At 36.4% G+C, this 14,820-nt stretch overlaps 1 protein-coding gene across 1 annotated transcript; it reads right to left on the bottom strand.

Annotated features, from left to right (window-relative positions):
* Positions 1-257: 257 nt before the first annotated feature.
* plgrkt (plasminogen receptor, C-terminal lysine transmembrane protein) lies at positions 258-12,070 on the bottom strand. The gene is made up of 5 exons (XM_054612628.1): positions 11,903-12,070; positions 11,452-11,553; positions 3,528-3,658; positions 2,640-2,749; positions 258-2,110 (listed from the first exon to the last, which is right to left on the bottom strand). The coding sequence occupies exons 2-5, from the start codon at positions 11,530-11,532 to the stop codon at positions 1,983-1,985; spliced, it is 450 nt and encodes a 149-aa protein (XP_054468603.1). The 5' UTR covers positions 11,533-11,553; positions 11,903-12,070; the 3' UTR covers positions 258-1,982.
* Between the last annotated feature and the right edge of the window lie 2,750 nt (positions 12,071-14,820).

The raw sequence follows: 14,820 nt of genomic DNA, 5'->3' as shown, positions 1-14,820 counted from the left end.
CCCTCCCTCCCTCCCTCCCTCACACACAAACACGTCATTTAGATTGATGACAATGACGCACGTGCAGTTATTTCTTTTTTGTAAAAATATTTTAATGTGAAGTGTAAGTGTGCACATTACTCACTTGTTTCAATGGTGATTATGAGACAATCAATATGAAGGCATGTATGACGTCTTGTGCACTTCACTGGGCTTTTATGTGAAATATATATAAGGTGTTTTCCATAAGTTACCGGTCAAAAACGATGGATGTAGAAGAGAAAGTTTTGGCAATATTAATTTTTTATTGGATTTTCAAATATAGTTTCCATGATGTCAAACATGGGCTCAAATGATGATAAATAAACAACGCATAAATATCAGCACCGTGTAATATTTTACATCAGCTGAATACAATTTGGATAATAAAAAGGTGCACCAATGCTTCAGCTTTGCTATAAAGCTCCTAAGCACTCATATTCAAGCTTGGAAAATAAACCTTTTCAGAAACAATGACCAAAAGTTTTAGTGATACAGTTTGGAATAATAACAATCTTTCGCTGTCATGACAAATTTTTCTGCAGTATTGAATACCTTTAATATTAACACTTTGATCACTCTGTAGCTGCTTCGATTATTGCTTTGACAATGAGTGTACCAGTTACCTTCCTGGCAGGAAACATCAGCTTTCTAATGTAAAACCCAAAAGTTAAGCATTTAGCAGGTAAAAACACAGATATTGTGAGCCCGTACAAGAGCTAAAAAACATATGAATATTGCATTTCTCCGTGTCAGGTGGCAAGCAAATATACACAAAAAGATTTTGTGTCGGCCTGATGTGTAAATAGGCAAATGTTTACTAAAACATCAGCCATATGGACTTAATAACCTCAGACTTTGTAGAGGTTATGTTGCCGTGACAGCGTTTTAAAGTCTTTCTGCCCTCAAGTGGTCAAAACCGCTTAATGCAGCTTTAACTAACAAGATTAACAAGCAAACACAATCTGTTGAGATGATGGGACTCAGAGTCACAATTCCATATTACATAGTGTGGCTAAGCTGCTTTTTAGTATGTGTTGTGTTCGAAAGAAAAAACCCTAAATAGGTTTGATTGTTGAGTGCGTAGTTGAAGCAAACAGAGCTGCGCCGGCTGGGTTAAATAAATTGTAGTTGTGGATAGAACAGCTTAAATCAAGGAAAACAAAAATAAGTATTAAATCCCTCAATAATAAAAAGCATTTACACACCAGTTACGTATTTTTACACCGATTAATTCACAAGCCAATACATTTTTCTGAATGGTTGGTACTTTCACACAGAATGCAGGTATTACGCTGTGAAAAAGTGTTTAAGAAAAAAAGTTAAGTATTTAGCATTTTTGTGTCGTTTATTCATCGCGCCCCGGTGCGTAAAGGCCTTTATACTTAACATCTGAAGTTTAAGTGGCAGCTACCTTCCAAAGTTGTGGCTTGATTGACATCAAATATCACACATGTTTTACCATTCCGTCTTATAAAATGGTGAAGTAAGTTGATATCGTTGTATACTAACAGGTAAAATTACTTGTAGATTAGTATGTAGTACTATAGAATCAGTATATTGTCTGGTTTTGGGACACAGCTTTGATTTTCCCGTCAATTTACAATAATCTTGAGTGATTTATGTTAAGATGGTTCAACTTAACTAATGCAGTTATTAATGTGACAGACTTATCAATGATATACTACAGTGATGGCAGTATATTACTAACTTATGTATTTTGTTTGGCCTAAGTATATGCGTTTGGCCACTTATGCACCTCTAATGACAATAACCACAAAATCATAATTTTTATATTCATTAATAATGACACTTATTTGACTCAAGGTCCATGATAAAGAAATAGTGCAAACCATTGACTCAATAATGTCAAAAAGGCAGTTGACGGGGTTTTTTTAAGCAAAAGCAGAAAGGGTGAATGAATCATCTGGACGGTTATGATTTTGTCTCAAACAACCGACACGTCATTTCTCCAAGAAGGAGGAGAGGCTGCTTCTAGCGCGGCGAGCTTTCTCTATGCTATCGAACGTTGGAGTCCCGTGAGGAAGGTCCAGACGGTCGTGTTCAGACGCCATAATACTCTCTGCCTCCCCTGAAGGTACAATGGAGAAAAGAAAATACAGTGTGTGATATTGTGGCTTTAATAAAACATTTTTTGTCCTCCACGAGCAGTAGTTGTGTTATGTTCTCCTTTTAAATAACTTAACTATGCGTCAGCTGATTACAGTAATTATTAAGTTTCTGCCTTCCAAGTGAGAACTAATGGCAGATAACAATTGGGAGGATTGGAGATGATGTTTTATATATATATATATATATATTTATTACAGCTGGTTTTACATATGTACATGTTGTTGATACCCCCCAAAAAGATTAGGGCAGGGGAAGTATAGAGATAGATAACCTTGTGAAGTGAAAAACTTGTAGATCAAGTGAAAAAGGCTTAAAATGGATGGACTAATGTCTGACCAACCATTTAGTTAGATTTAAATGCATTTGCGATTTTTGTTTAATAAACTGGTCATTTTGGATAGTAGATCTTGAAAATATAATTTTTGGCCAGCATAAAGTTTTGCTTGTTTGGGGTGATGAGGATAACGATGGTAACGGCTCTGTCCTACCTCTTATGCGATGAATAAAGGTCCCGTAGGCGCTGTCCATCTGGTAGGCCAATATAAAGCTGAGAGGGACGATGGGACCCAAAAGGATTGGTTTCTTTCTTTTAAGGGCACTAAAGAAAGGTGAGAAAGAAAAAGATCAACTTAATATTTCCCACTGTAATTATGTGATAAAAGGAGAAATAAAGGCACTCAGAGAAAGTTCCATTTTGGCAACACAATTATATTTAATAACAGAAAATTGAATCTGAGATTTGCATTACAATAAACGCAGTAATACAGAGGGCCATTATGTTGACATTTCTTAATTTTCCTCAATGACTAAATCCTAATATAGAACGATAAATTGTGGAGAATGTCGCGTGAAGCAGCCTCACAACCACTGAGTAAAAGCCAATTAAATGTGTCTTGTTGCCATAGCGCCACCTATAGGTGGCTGGTGATTTTTATTAAGACTGTAACTGCTGGTCAGTTAAACTTTATAAGGTAAGATATAGTATAGTGAGAGAATAGAGCAAACAAGAGACATAGTAAAAAAACAAGATCAAAACAAGTATTATAAATAGGTAATAACACAGTAAATAATATTTAATAAGTAAAAACACTTTAAAAATCCACAATAACTAAAGAATGTATGTGACTACCGTTACAAAATGTCAAATATGGACTTGCACCAGTAAAGGCTCCTAGACTGTGATGACTTTAATACTGAAGTTGTCATACATGCTGGTACAGGTTGTTCTCTCACTGTGCATTATTAGGTCGAGTTATTATTATTAATGGGTCTTTGTTTATGCGTGTTGAAAACAAAGGATCGTCTCCGGATGAATGTTCATTTTCAGCCAAACACCTTTGAGCGGATCTCTATGAGCAGCTATAAACTAAACTCACCCTAAAGTGAGTCCAACTGCAGTCACTGTGTAGAAAGTCCCAAAGTATTTCACCATTTCTCTGGACCAGGCCACCTGCATAGCCATCTGCCGCTCTCTCATCTGGTTCTGCATCAGGATCTGACGCTCCATCTACGCACACACACGCACACACGCACACACGCACACACGCACACACACACACACACACACACACAGGAGAAAAGACACAAAATATGTTATTAGGCATAATACATCTTTACAATCAAATACAGCAACTGCCTAGTGCCTCTCAAAGCACAACTTGTAACATGAAATATTTAATGATCAAAAGTTAAATTGTTTCAAGAATACAAATTAAACAAATCAAATAGAATTATAGCAGATACATTGATATCAGCATTTATATTGGCCAATAAAATAAAACAAATTTCAATACCACGTATGCCAAAAATATGTTTGAGATTATTCAGAAATTGAAGCTTAATTATATAGTTTGTCCACCAGACATTTTCAAATGTAAAATGTCCAACCAAGTACATTTCTTGTTCATAATTAGCTGTTAGCCAATTTCTTTTTTTAAGATTTTTTTTTAGCATTTCTGCATTATTTGATAGTGACAGAGACGGAGTGAAAAGGCAACGAAGAGAGGGGATGACATTCAGCAAAGGGCCCTCGGATGGACTTGAACCCGGGCCGCTGCGTTAAGGACTCAGCCTTAAAGGAATAACGGAATAATAAAGATAAACCAGACTTGGATTATACTCCAAGAGTTAGTGTGATAGTTAGTCAATGGATGGTTTGATGTTTGTTAATGTTGTTGTTGTTGTTAAACCTGGCCTCCATCCACTTCAGTTCAACAAGGAATTACTTTGTTTTCTTCCGTTTCTTGATTCTCCGTTCAATTAAATTAAATTTCAATTTATTTTATATAGCCCAAAATCACGAATTAAAAACTTGCCTCAGAGGGCTTTACAATCTGTAATGCATGATTTTGAGGCGATGCAGTGAGTAATTGATACAAATGGTCACTTTTAAAAGGGAGAAGTATTTATTTAATGGTACATGCTCTTCCTGGCCAAATTCAACGGAAAACATTTTTGTTTTAGTTATGTATTTATCTGGAAGAAAAAAAAAGAATTGTGAATTCTATAAAACCGTGGATATTAAAGCAGTGAGACAGACAGGCAGTCAGAGGCACAAAGGCAGGGTCAAAGGAACCAGAGACAGCCGGTCCAGTCTCACAAACACTGTGTCCACACTGATGAACCTCAGTCAGAGGATTCTTTTGTCTGTCGTTTCCTGTTTGACGTTCACACACATCTACATATACACGTTTCCTGCATTATAATTACTATTGAGCTGACTGAGTGACATTTTCATTTCAAAAGGCTTTATCTATAAAAAAAATAAATTAAAAAAAAGTAAATGATTCAAAGATGAGCTTTTATTTCCTCTTAAGGAACGCAACATTAACTCACCTATGACGCAAAAGCTAAAGAGAAGACCGTCTACGAGTCTTGACATAAATTACAACATGTCAGAAAAGCAACATTTTGATGAATATGGCTTTCTGGCCATATTCACCTTCAATTCTGTATATCTGCGTTAATGGCTGAACATTATGTGGCATTGAAGTGAATGAAACTGGCCGCTGGCTCACACTCACTCAATGCCAAACTACATTGACACCAAATACAACTTACTTTAATGCACTATTTATACTCTCACATACCCATTCATGTTATACTATGTCCATACTGTATTTCCCTACAGAGTACTTGTACTTACATCTTTACTATATAATGTATTTATACTTTTCTAACACAGACACTACCTACTGTAACTACTGCACATGTTCATACTGTATATATTGTAAATATGTAGCGAATGTTGACCCCTTACTTTTTATTATTATTATGCATTATCTACGTTTCTTACCACTAGACATATACATTACCCTGCACAACGCTGTTTGCACTTCTGGTACGCTGCTAAATTGTATTTTGTTGTCCGATTACCTGTACTCTGTTCAATGACAATAATGTTGAATGTAATTTATCTAATTAAACAAAAGTGGCAAGCAGAACAGAGATTTATGGAAACTGAAATATCTATTTTGCATATAAAGACATTTTTCAAACTGAATGACCGAGTTTTGCCAATGAGTGAATTTCAAACAGCACCTCTTAACAATAACAAACCAATAGTTTCAAGTTACTAGCTTGGCACTATACAAGAAACTTCTGTTACATGTGCACACGCACTAAAAATACATTTTGCATTCCCACATCAATGGTCAGTATAACAGTGCACACTAGCTACACTTACTGTAACGCTTTAAGAACTTGAAATAAATAATGTTGGATTTGGGATGGTGTTTTTAAAATGTGAGCCAGTCAGCATCCTCGCAAGAAACTAGGCAAAACATATACATTTAGGTAACAGAGGATGACGAGCCATTTTTCAAGCTAAGCTATAAGGTGCAGGAGCCCCTGATAAACAAGTCAAGAGTTCATTTAATAATGTTTTATGAGGGACTCGGCTTCATGTTAATGCGTTTAAGTTGTCAACAGGATCAATAAGGATAAGACTGATCAGTCAACCCTACCTTTTTAATTCAAAGGCTGACTCTAATAACAGAAACTGTTTTTGCACTAATTAAATACCTTTGTTGGATAATACATTACATTACAGTCATTTAGCAGATGCTTTTATCCAAAGCGACTTACAATCAGTAGTATATTACATATCATTCACCCATTCACACACTGATGACAGGCTACCATGCAAGGTGCCACCATCAGACTCTAACTAACATTCATGCAACATCCAGTCCACACCGATGGCAAGCCTTCAGGAGCAACTTGGGGTTAAGTGTCTTGCCCAAGGACACTTCGACTGCCGAAGCCAGGTATCGAACCACCAACCCTCTGATTGGAGAACTACCTTGCTCTCCACTACGCCACAGCCGGATAATACAGGACAGAATTTATTTTCCTGTTGTAAAGTCAGTAGTAGAGGAGAAGGAAAGGCTCAAATTAAAACTAGAATTACAGCCCTGCAGGTGTATTCCTCTGCCAACCAGTTCATGTCTGTCCAAAATGTCCCAACTTCACCTGGCGCTCGGCTGTGGACTCAGGAGGGTTCAGCTGTAATCACCGGGCTGAAATATCACCGGCAGAAAAAAATATTATAAAAAAGGCTCTTGCGTTAATGAAGTGCAATCAACTCTTGATTTGAATCTAACCTGTTTTAAAAGCATGTTGTTAGACTGATTGTGGAGAATATGATCAACATTTGTAAGAGCAGCAAAGGCATTTTAGTCAAACACCACGCAAAAGGCACAAAACCTTAAATATATGAGTAGATATGATGATATTGGTGCATTGTGTTTTTATGAAACCATAAAAAGTGGCTAAAATTCAATGTATTACCTTGTCATATTTAATTATAGTAACAAAAGATTACAATTAGCAAGACCTGATAAGAGCTTTTGGTTGGACAAAACACTTCATGGAATCTGGGAGTTTGTTCAAACGTTTTCTAGACCAAACATTTAATCAATAATCAAAAAAGAGATTTGTAAAATTAATTCATTGTGAAAATAAGAACTAGTTTCAGCCCTAAATCATTTATAGAAATAACCATCATAGGCTGAAAACAAAAAAGGTATAAACTTTTGTGTACACGTGAGAAATTGTTTTGTACATTTTGATATACTTTACTTTATTTCATCATGAAAACTTGGAAAGAACGTTGGTGTCAATTACTGTAACTAAGATGACTACAACTGCTTGCTACAAACATTTTAAAGCCGTCGGGGTGAGTGTGTCATTCTCAGAAACTCCGGGTGGAGTAATGTTTCAGAGTAATGGGAAACTACAGGTACGGCTTCTACAATGGACAGTTCTTCTTCCCTAATTTTGAGGTCAGCTGAGCCAAATTAGTCATCAATAGCGAGCTCAAGGATCCCTCCTTAAAATGAGAATGAAGTTGAAATTGAAACCAAAATGCAGGCGGTATTGCAAATGAGTCAATTCATGTTTCGACTATACTCCTTTCCAGGGACAGGGGAAATGACCCAATGATACATCATATTCCTCGGGAGCGGGAAATGTATAATGAAGGGTTCCTGGCGACATGGTCATCCCTTTTTCTCATCTGGGTTGGAAGGAAGTAGACTAGAGATACTGGATGTCTGATGTTACTAAACTATCTGGAAACTACCTACTTCTTGATATTAATTTCATGCCTTTAGTCTCCGGCTTGTAAGTTTATATTAAAGAGCTGTCGAATAATCTAATAAAGATTGAAAAGAGATGGAAATTGACTTAGTGGAGATGTTTCCTGAATAAAACCTGCATAATGTGTAAGCCAACACTTCATGATTGGGAGCTTGTCACTTGAATGTCACCCCTCTCACTGGCTCATGTAAAGTCTGCTAAACATGATGCATTAAAGTGCAATGTACGGACAAAAATGAATTCCCTAGTCAGAAATTAGCTTGTGAATACAATGCTGTTATTAAGAATGCAACTAACAATACATTTCATTATGCAGCTGACCAGGAATGAATTTCCAATGTGTTGGAATCCTCCTGGACATCTAAAACATCTGTGATGAACTCTCCAATCATAAACTCTCCACCAGCCGGAAACTCAACTTCCTGTCTGTTGCAACCCACCTACCACTCCCCTAGAATCAAAGCATCAAACCGCCAGTCCGTCTCCTTTGCTGAATCTGCTACTTCACCACACTCACCAACAGGAACAAACTCATCTAAACCACAAACATCCACTTCCAACCTCACAGATGTGAACCCACAGGCTGCTCACATCCAGATAACTCAACTGCCTGACAAACATCAGAGATCTTTCAAAATTTCTTACGAAATTTGGTAAGATTTGAAAGTTTCCAATAGTAGTGCGGATACAATTGCTTTGGTACAAAATTATACATACATGTTTCTCTATTAAACCCAATGATTTAACATAAGAAGACACATTTCTCAAGTGTCAAAAAAAACAACAATAACATTTTACAAATCCGACTGTCAGCCTTTAGTTCATTACAGTTTTAGTTGTTTGTTGAGACACATTTCGGTTGATGGCAAATAGGTGTTAAAGGGTTTGAAACCCGGCCATAAAATTCTGTCCACGTCAAAAAAAAAAATCTTCAGGGACTTTGCTTTCTGTAGTGCCGACATGATAAAGCAACATAGCTTGGAAAGCAGTGGAGGAGACAGTGACCGGAAAGAGCGGTGAAGAAAAAAGTGAAAGAAAGAAATGAGCCACAATGAGTTCACTCTGAAGGTGACAAGGTGAGAGCGGAGCTTTAAACGCAGGCGGGAAATTCACTGACATTTTCTAAAGGCTACAATAGAAGCATTCGCAGAGCGGGACAATACCTGGAATACACGAGCATCACAGTCTACATACTGAAAGAAAATGGAGAGAGAAAGCAAGAGACACACACACACCACACACACCACACACACACACACACACACACATTATGCCTACCGTGTTTAGAGGAACAATGGATAACAATATTCATAACTATGTTTAGTTATAGTGTTTTTGTTTAGAAATAAGAGCATTTTCTCTTTTCTCTCCGTCAGGCTGAGCTCCTCCAACTACAAACACACATCGACACAAACACGGAGCCCAAGCGGAGACGCCGCTGTGGTGAAGGGAAGGTTACTCGATGGTAAAAAAGACTTTAAAGAAAAAAAAAAAAGTTTGATGATGAAGCAGCAGCACTTATGTTTCCGTCAGCATTTTTACAATTTCTCCAGAAAATATCCTGTAGAGAACAATTAAAGAGTTTTACTGTGAATAACGTTTGGATTTTAATCAGTAGATCACACAACTGGTTAAGGCTTGCTTTCTTTCAATCTCAGTGATATAGCTCATTTCAAATACATATTGCCTTGTTTGTTGTTTCTTGCTTTAATCATGATCAGAAATGGAACGCTAACTTGACCTGATTTTTCAGGTATTTTTCTTTTAATGCATCTACTCTCTTCTTAAATACTTCTTATTTAAATATAATACACGTTTCTGAAAAGGGCTAAACAAGCAACATTTTTGTTCGTAATTATGATTGCATTATCTAGAAATTGGATCGCAGAGGCCAAAAACCAGTGAAATGAAACTAATCAAAAACCTTGTAGGGAGGCCTTACCTCTCACCTACTTCACATTCAAACCCACTCAAGTTCAGTGGCTGTTAATGAAAAGCCCAACCCTATTATTATCAGCCAAGACCCCTATTAAATATAAAATGAAGGGAAAAAAACGTCATTGACGTCATCTCACAGCTGCCATTCATCCTCAGGACATGCGTCATACAAACACACATATCCACTAATTGTTCAAGTGATGTTTAAGATACACACTGTGATTCAAACACAAAGCCCAATGACTTTGACTTGAGAATCCACGAGAAAAGAGCGCAGAAAGGAACAATTAGCTTTGAAAGACGAGACTTGGAAACACTGGAAAGCAATCATCTTTGACATCTTAATGCAAGGGGAGGCTACAGCGTTTCTTCACAGATATTCTGAAATTGCCAAGGTCAATCTTATCCATTTAATTGGGTGATGGATGGACGGATGCAATTTCATATATTACAGACAGTAACATAACATTTGACCATTAAGATTGTAATTTGACTGTTTGAGTGTTTTGTTCAGCCAAATTCCGAAAGGTTATATGAATTAATCAAAACCACTGAAAAATGTAGAATGTCTTCTTAATTTGTAATTGAAAGTAAAGCTAAAAGTGTGAATTACAAATACAAAACTATCAGTAGTAAGTTAAGTCAATGGCACAATGTAGATCTACTACGGCAATGCTTAAACATCATGTATCTAATATTTACCTGTGAGTCATCGCATCAACCCAAATGAGGGCGCTCTGAAACTCAATTTCCAAACCTTTGCCATCACTGAATAATAATAGTCATCCACTACCACATTTACAGCTGGGAGAGGAGAAAATTACATGGCGGAAAACACGACAAACCTTTTGGGTGTAAGTTGGATAATGTCATTGGGGTTATGACAGTCACGCATCCCACCTGCTGCTCAGCAGCTTACAGGCAGGAATAAATCACAACAGATTGGCCCCAAAAAGGAAAAGAAAAAACAAACAATCATTTGTTTAACTGAGAATATGAGTGCAATAAAACATGTGGTCTCCAAATGAAAATGCTGAGATTCTAACTGAAGCTTGCATCCCTGGCTTTGACACTGCGTGATCAAGAAAGAAAGACAGACCAACAGGTTTACAAGATAGATCGATATATCGGATAGATTAACGTACCTACCAGATTGATGTCAGAATACGTCTGTTTTAAAAATATATTATTTGGGGTTTTTCGTTGGTGTGTAGTAATTAAAAATATATATTATTTTAGGAATATGCACAATATATTCACAGCATCAATGGAATTTCAATCTAAAAACTAGATTTTGACAATGGGAGCCTCTTTAAAACAGAGTCACTTGACAAAGTAATAACACTTGACCCAATACAAGGTCCTCGTTATGTAAATTGATATCAAGCTTTAGTTGTGTGTTGCAAATTCCCATTTTCCTTAACAAAAATCATAATTTATCAAATTGCCACAGTGAACATGAGGCTTTTGGGGGCCTTGTGGGGCAGTTGTCTGCTTTGCACTGTTGGGACACTCCAGCCTTGACTGGTACTACATGAACATGTACAATCTTATATATTTACATTAAGTCAGCAGCTGGTGGACACTTTTGTCCAACGCAACATACAAATGAGATGCAATCCAAGCTAGAGTAGATCTAAGACAAGTGTGCAAACATAACATGCTTATCCATGTTGCTTCCACATGGTTGCAGGTGCATGAAGTAAACCACGAGTGCGTCTTAACCATGGTGTTTTGAATAACCTGTGAACGGTCACTCACCTGCAGTCGTGCATTGTGGAGCATGAATTCTTGCTGCTTTTTAAAGTTTGCATCCATGGATTTAGACAGTAGGAACCCCATGGCGCTGCTGTTACTGTGACCCTACGGTAAAGATACATTTAACGTTATTCAAAACAGCCACATGGGATCAAACGTACAGGACACATACACTCAATGTGTAGAGACACGACCGACGTTGACACTTTGTTTACTTTCACATGTGACGTTAATGACGCTGTCAGTGCTGGAGACTGATAACTCCATGTAAACACCGACTAACATCTGTGATAGTAAACGCAACGTAAGCAAACGACTTTACGTAAAGTAACGTCACTGGGCTCTGCTGTTAGTTTACGATATGTGGCACATTAAACATTAAATATCATGCGACACGCCTCGGTTTTAACTTTGAGAGGTAGCTTGGTTAGCTTCAAATAAAAGCTTTACATACCCAAAATATTTTGAAAGCAGGAGGATAAATGAGATAATGACACTAGTCACAAAAACAGGTCTGACGAGGTATTCAAGGGCATGTCTCTATGAAAACACAACGTGTGCACATGACACAGCACAGACAACTTCCTGTGTAACGTGCTGTCAGTCAGTGCTGTGAGCTGAATGCGTCCTACTTGTTTAAAGTGGGTGGGAATAACATGGTTTTTGTTTTATTTTGAAAAGTTTGACCAGAAGTACATTGTATAAATAAACAGTATACTTCCGGTCAAACTTTCAAAAATAAAAGATAAGATAAAATAAGATAGGATTACAGCAGCATAGAGGATAGTGCAAACAAGAGACATAGTAAAAGAAAAACAAGATAAAATAAAATAAAAAACAAGTATTATAAATAAGCAATAAAAACAGTAAAGAATCCACAATAACTGAAATAGTATATGTTCAGACAGACTATTATAGCTGTGATTGCACAGTGTATTGTATTGCATAGGTTTTTAGTGTCATGTGTCATGTGGTCTACTGGGAGCAGAGTTGGTTGTGCAACCTGACAGCAGCCCGAACAAAAATACATGTTATTCCCACCAAAATGTCAAAACTAATATCATAGGGGCATTACAATGACAGTGTACCAACACAATAAGTAATTGTAAACTAACTATAAAGCAAAGGATTATTATGGTGATTTCTTTTTTTCAGGGACAAATCCCATTCAAGATTTAAAGAAATGAATTCAAACCAATTTATTAACAGCTTCTGCTCTGAGTAAATTGAAAACCTGCGTTGAGAAACGTACAGTTGAGTCTACACACAGTGCTAGAGAAGAATAATGTTTGTCCCAGATCTTGAAGGCTACAGTCCAGGGTAGTTGCAGTCAAATGAGAAATGGCTCCCTCTCTTGGTGTTTGTGGGTCAAAGTCAATAATTCTTTATTTTACAGTCAGTGGCTTGTGATGCATTTAGAATAAATATGTCTCAAAATTAGAAGGACTTTATGAGGATTAAATCAGAATTATGCAGAATTAAGAGTCTGGATTAATAACAGCCCCCGGTTTTGACCAAAAAATCATCTTTAAAAATCATCAATCAATTTTCTCTTAATTTAAAGTAATTTAAATTACTCTAAATGGAATAATGTTTAGTACGAATATATAATAGACTATATAGTTTATTTATTTTTTATAGATAGATAGATAGATAGATAGATAGATAGATAGATAGATAGATAGATAGATAGATAGATAGATAGATAGATAGATAGATAGATAGATAGATAGATAGATAGATAGATAGATAGATAGATAGATATAAAGATGTAAAATGTGTAATATTTATCTAAGATAAATTATTTTGCAGAGTAAAGAAGTAACCAATATGACCAATAGGATCCAGAACCCAGAACACGATAAATTAAGGATTAAAGGATGGACTTTGCCCATCAGGGGCCCTTAAAAGGTTGGAGGATACTACAATAACGTTGTGGGAGAGTACAATCCCATGCTGCTTCTCGTTTTGTTCTGACTTGATATCAGGGTAAAACTCCACATGCATCAGTGAACCAGATCAAGCCACGCTATCTTATTTTTTTTCATCAATGCAACAGTGTTGGGACTCATGGCCAACTTTCATCTTCCTGAACAAGTAACACTTGATATTCCACCTCTTTAGGTTCAAACCTCAAAACCTCAAAATAAATGTCTTTTTCCATTTATAACACAATCATTCTCAAATGTAGGTATTATCTCAAGAGCCATACGTACAGCATATAAAGGCAACAATTAAATAGAACCAATAAAAGTCAATAAATAATAAGAAATACCCTACCTTAGCCTTACCACACACAGAGTATTTTGCTCTCAGTACACCCCCTCAGTAGCATGCTGTACATACTGTATGTTTTAGCACTGTAGACAATAACAGATGTTGGATTTCATAAAAAAAAACCTGTTTAAAGAAGATCTGTGTGACAAACCTGTTCCTGTTGTATCTTTTAATCATGGTTGTAAAGTCCTTAAAACCCCAAGGGGTCTCCAAAATGGAGGAAACGGTGGCAAAAAAATGACCTACCTGGTGACAAAAACATTGATAAGATCAGAGAACTATCTTATTTCCATGTGAAGATCTAAAGCGTGTGCCTACATGTACTTGTGCAAGCCAATTGGTGAGCTGATGGAAATCCCACGAAACTTTCAGACAGTACTGTCATGGAAGTTAAATGTATTGGATGCTTGCCACCTCTTGTGATTAGGAATTCCACCTAGCTGGCAACTTAGTGTTTATGTTTGTAAAGTGTCCATTCAAATCTCCAGCTTTCCCAAATGACGCATGTTGACTTATGTGAACATGAATCTCTTTTGTTGTTGGAAGCATTTGCAAATCAACACTGACTGAAAATTCCAGTTTAATTTCTGTACTGTAGTAGCCGAGTGTTAGTAGTGGTAGAGTTGTATTATCAGTGGTGGAAAGAAACTAAGTTTATATACTCAAGTTCTGTGTCCAATTTTGTGGAATTTGTATTTTACTTGTGTATCTCCATATTCTACTACTTCATGCTTCATCTACACTACACTTCAGGGGGAGCATTTGTACTTTATACTTTGTTACTTTGCAGTTTAAAATTTCACATACAGAACATATGGTGAGTTTATAAAATATGATGAGTTTATACAGAATAAACTGACTAAACCCAGTCTAGTAATTGCAACTTGCTCCAACTCAACCAGATACATCATAATTGTAATCCAGTAATATAATATTTAATAATGTTATTCTGATAGGTGGCGTTCTGCTGCACAATGAGTATTTTTTTCTTGTGATACTTTAAGTACATTTTCATAATATTACATTGTTTTTGAGGTAAGAAATAAAGTATAGTATTTAAATAATACAACATGTTTTACCAAAGTTGTATCAGTC

This window comes from Anoplopoma fimbria, chromosome 14 (assembly GCF_027596085.1).
Source record: "Anoplopoma fimbria isolate UVic2021 breed Golden Eagle Sablefish chromosome 14, Afim_UVic_2022, whole genome shotgun sequence".
Classification (NCBI taxonomy): domain Eukaryota; kingdom Metazoa; phylum Chordata; class Actinopteri; order Perciformes; family Anoplopomatidae; genus Anoplopoma; species Anoplopoma fimbria.
Note: the sequence above shows the minus strand (reverse complement) of the source record. Positions and strands in the feature narration are given on the sequence as shown.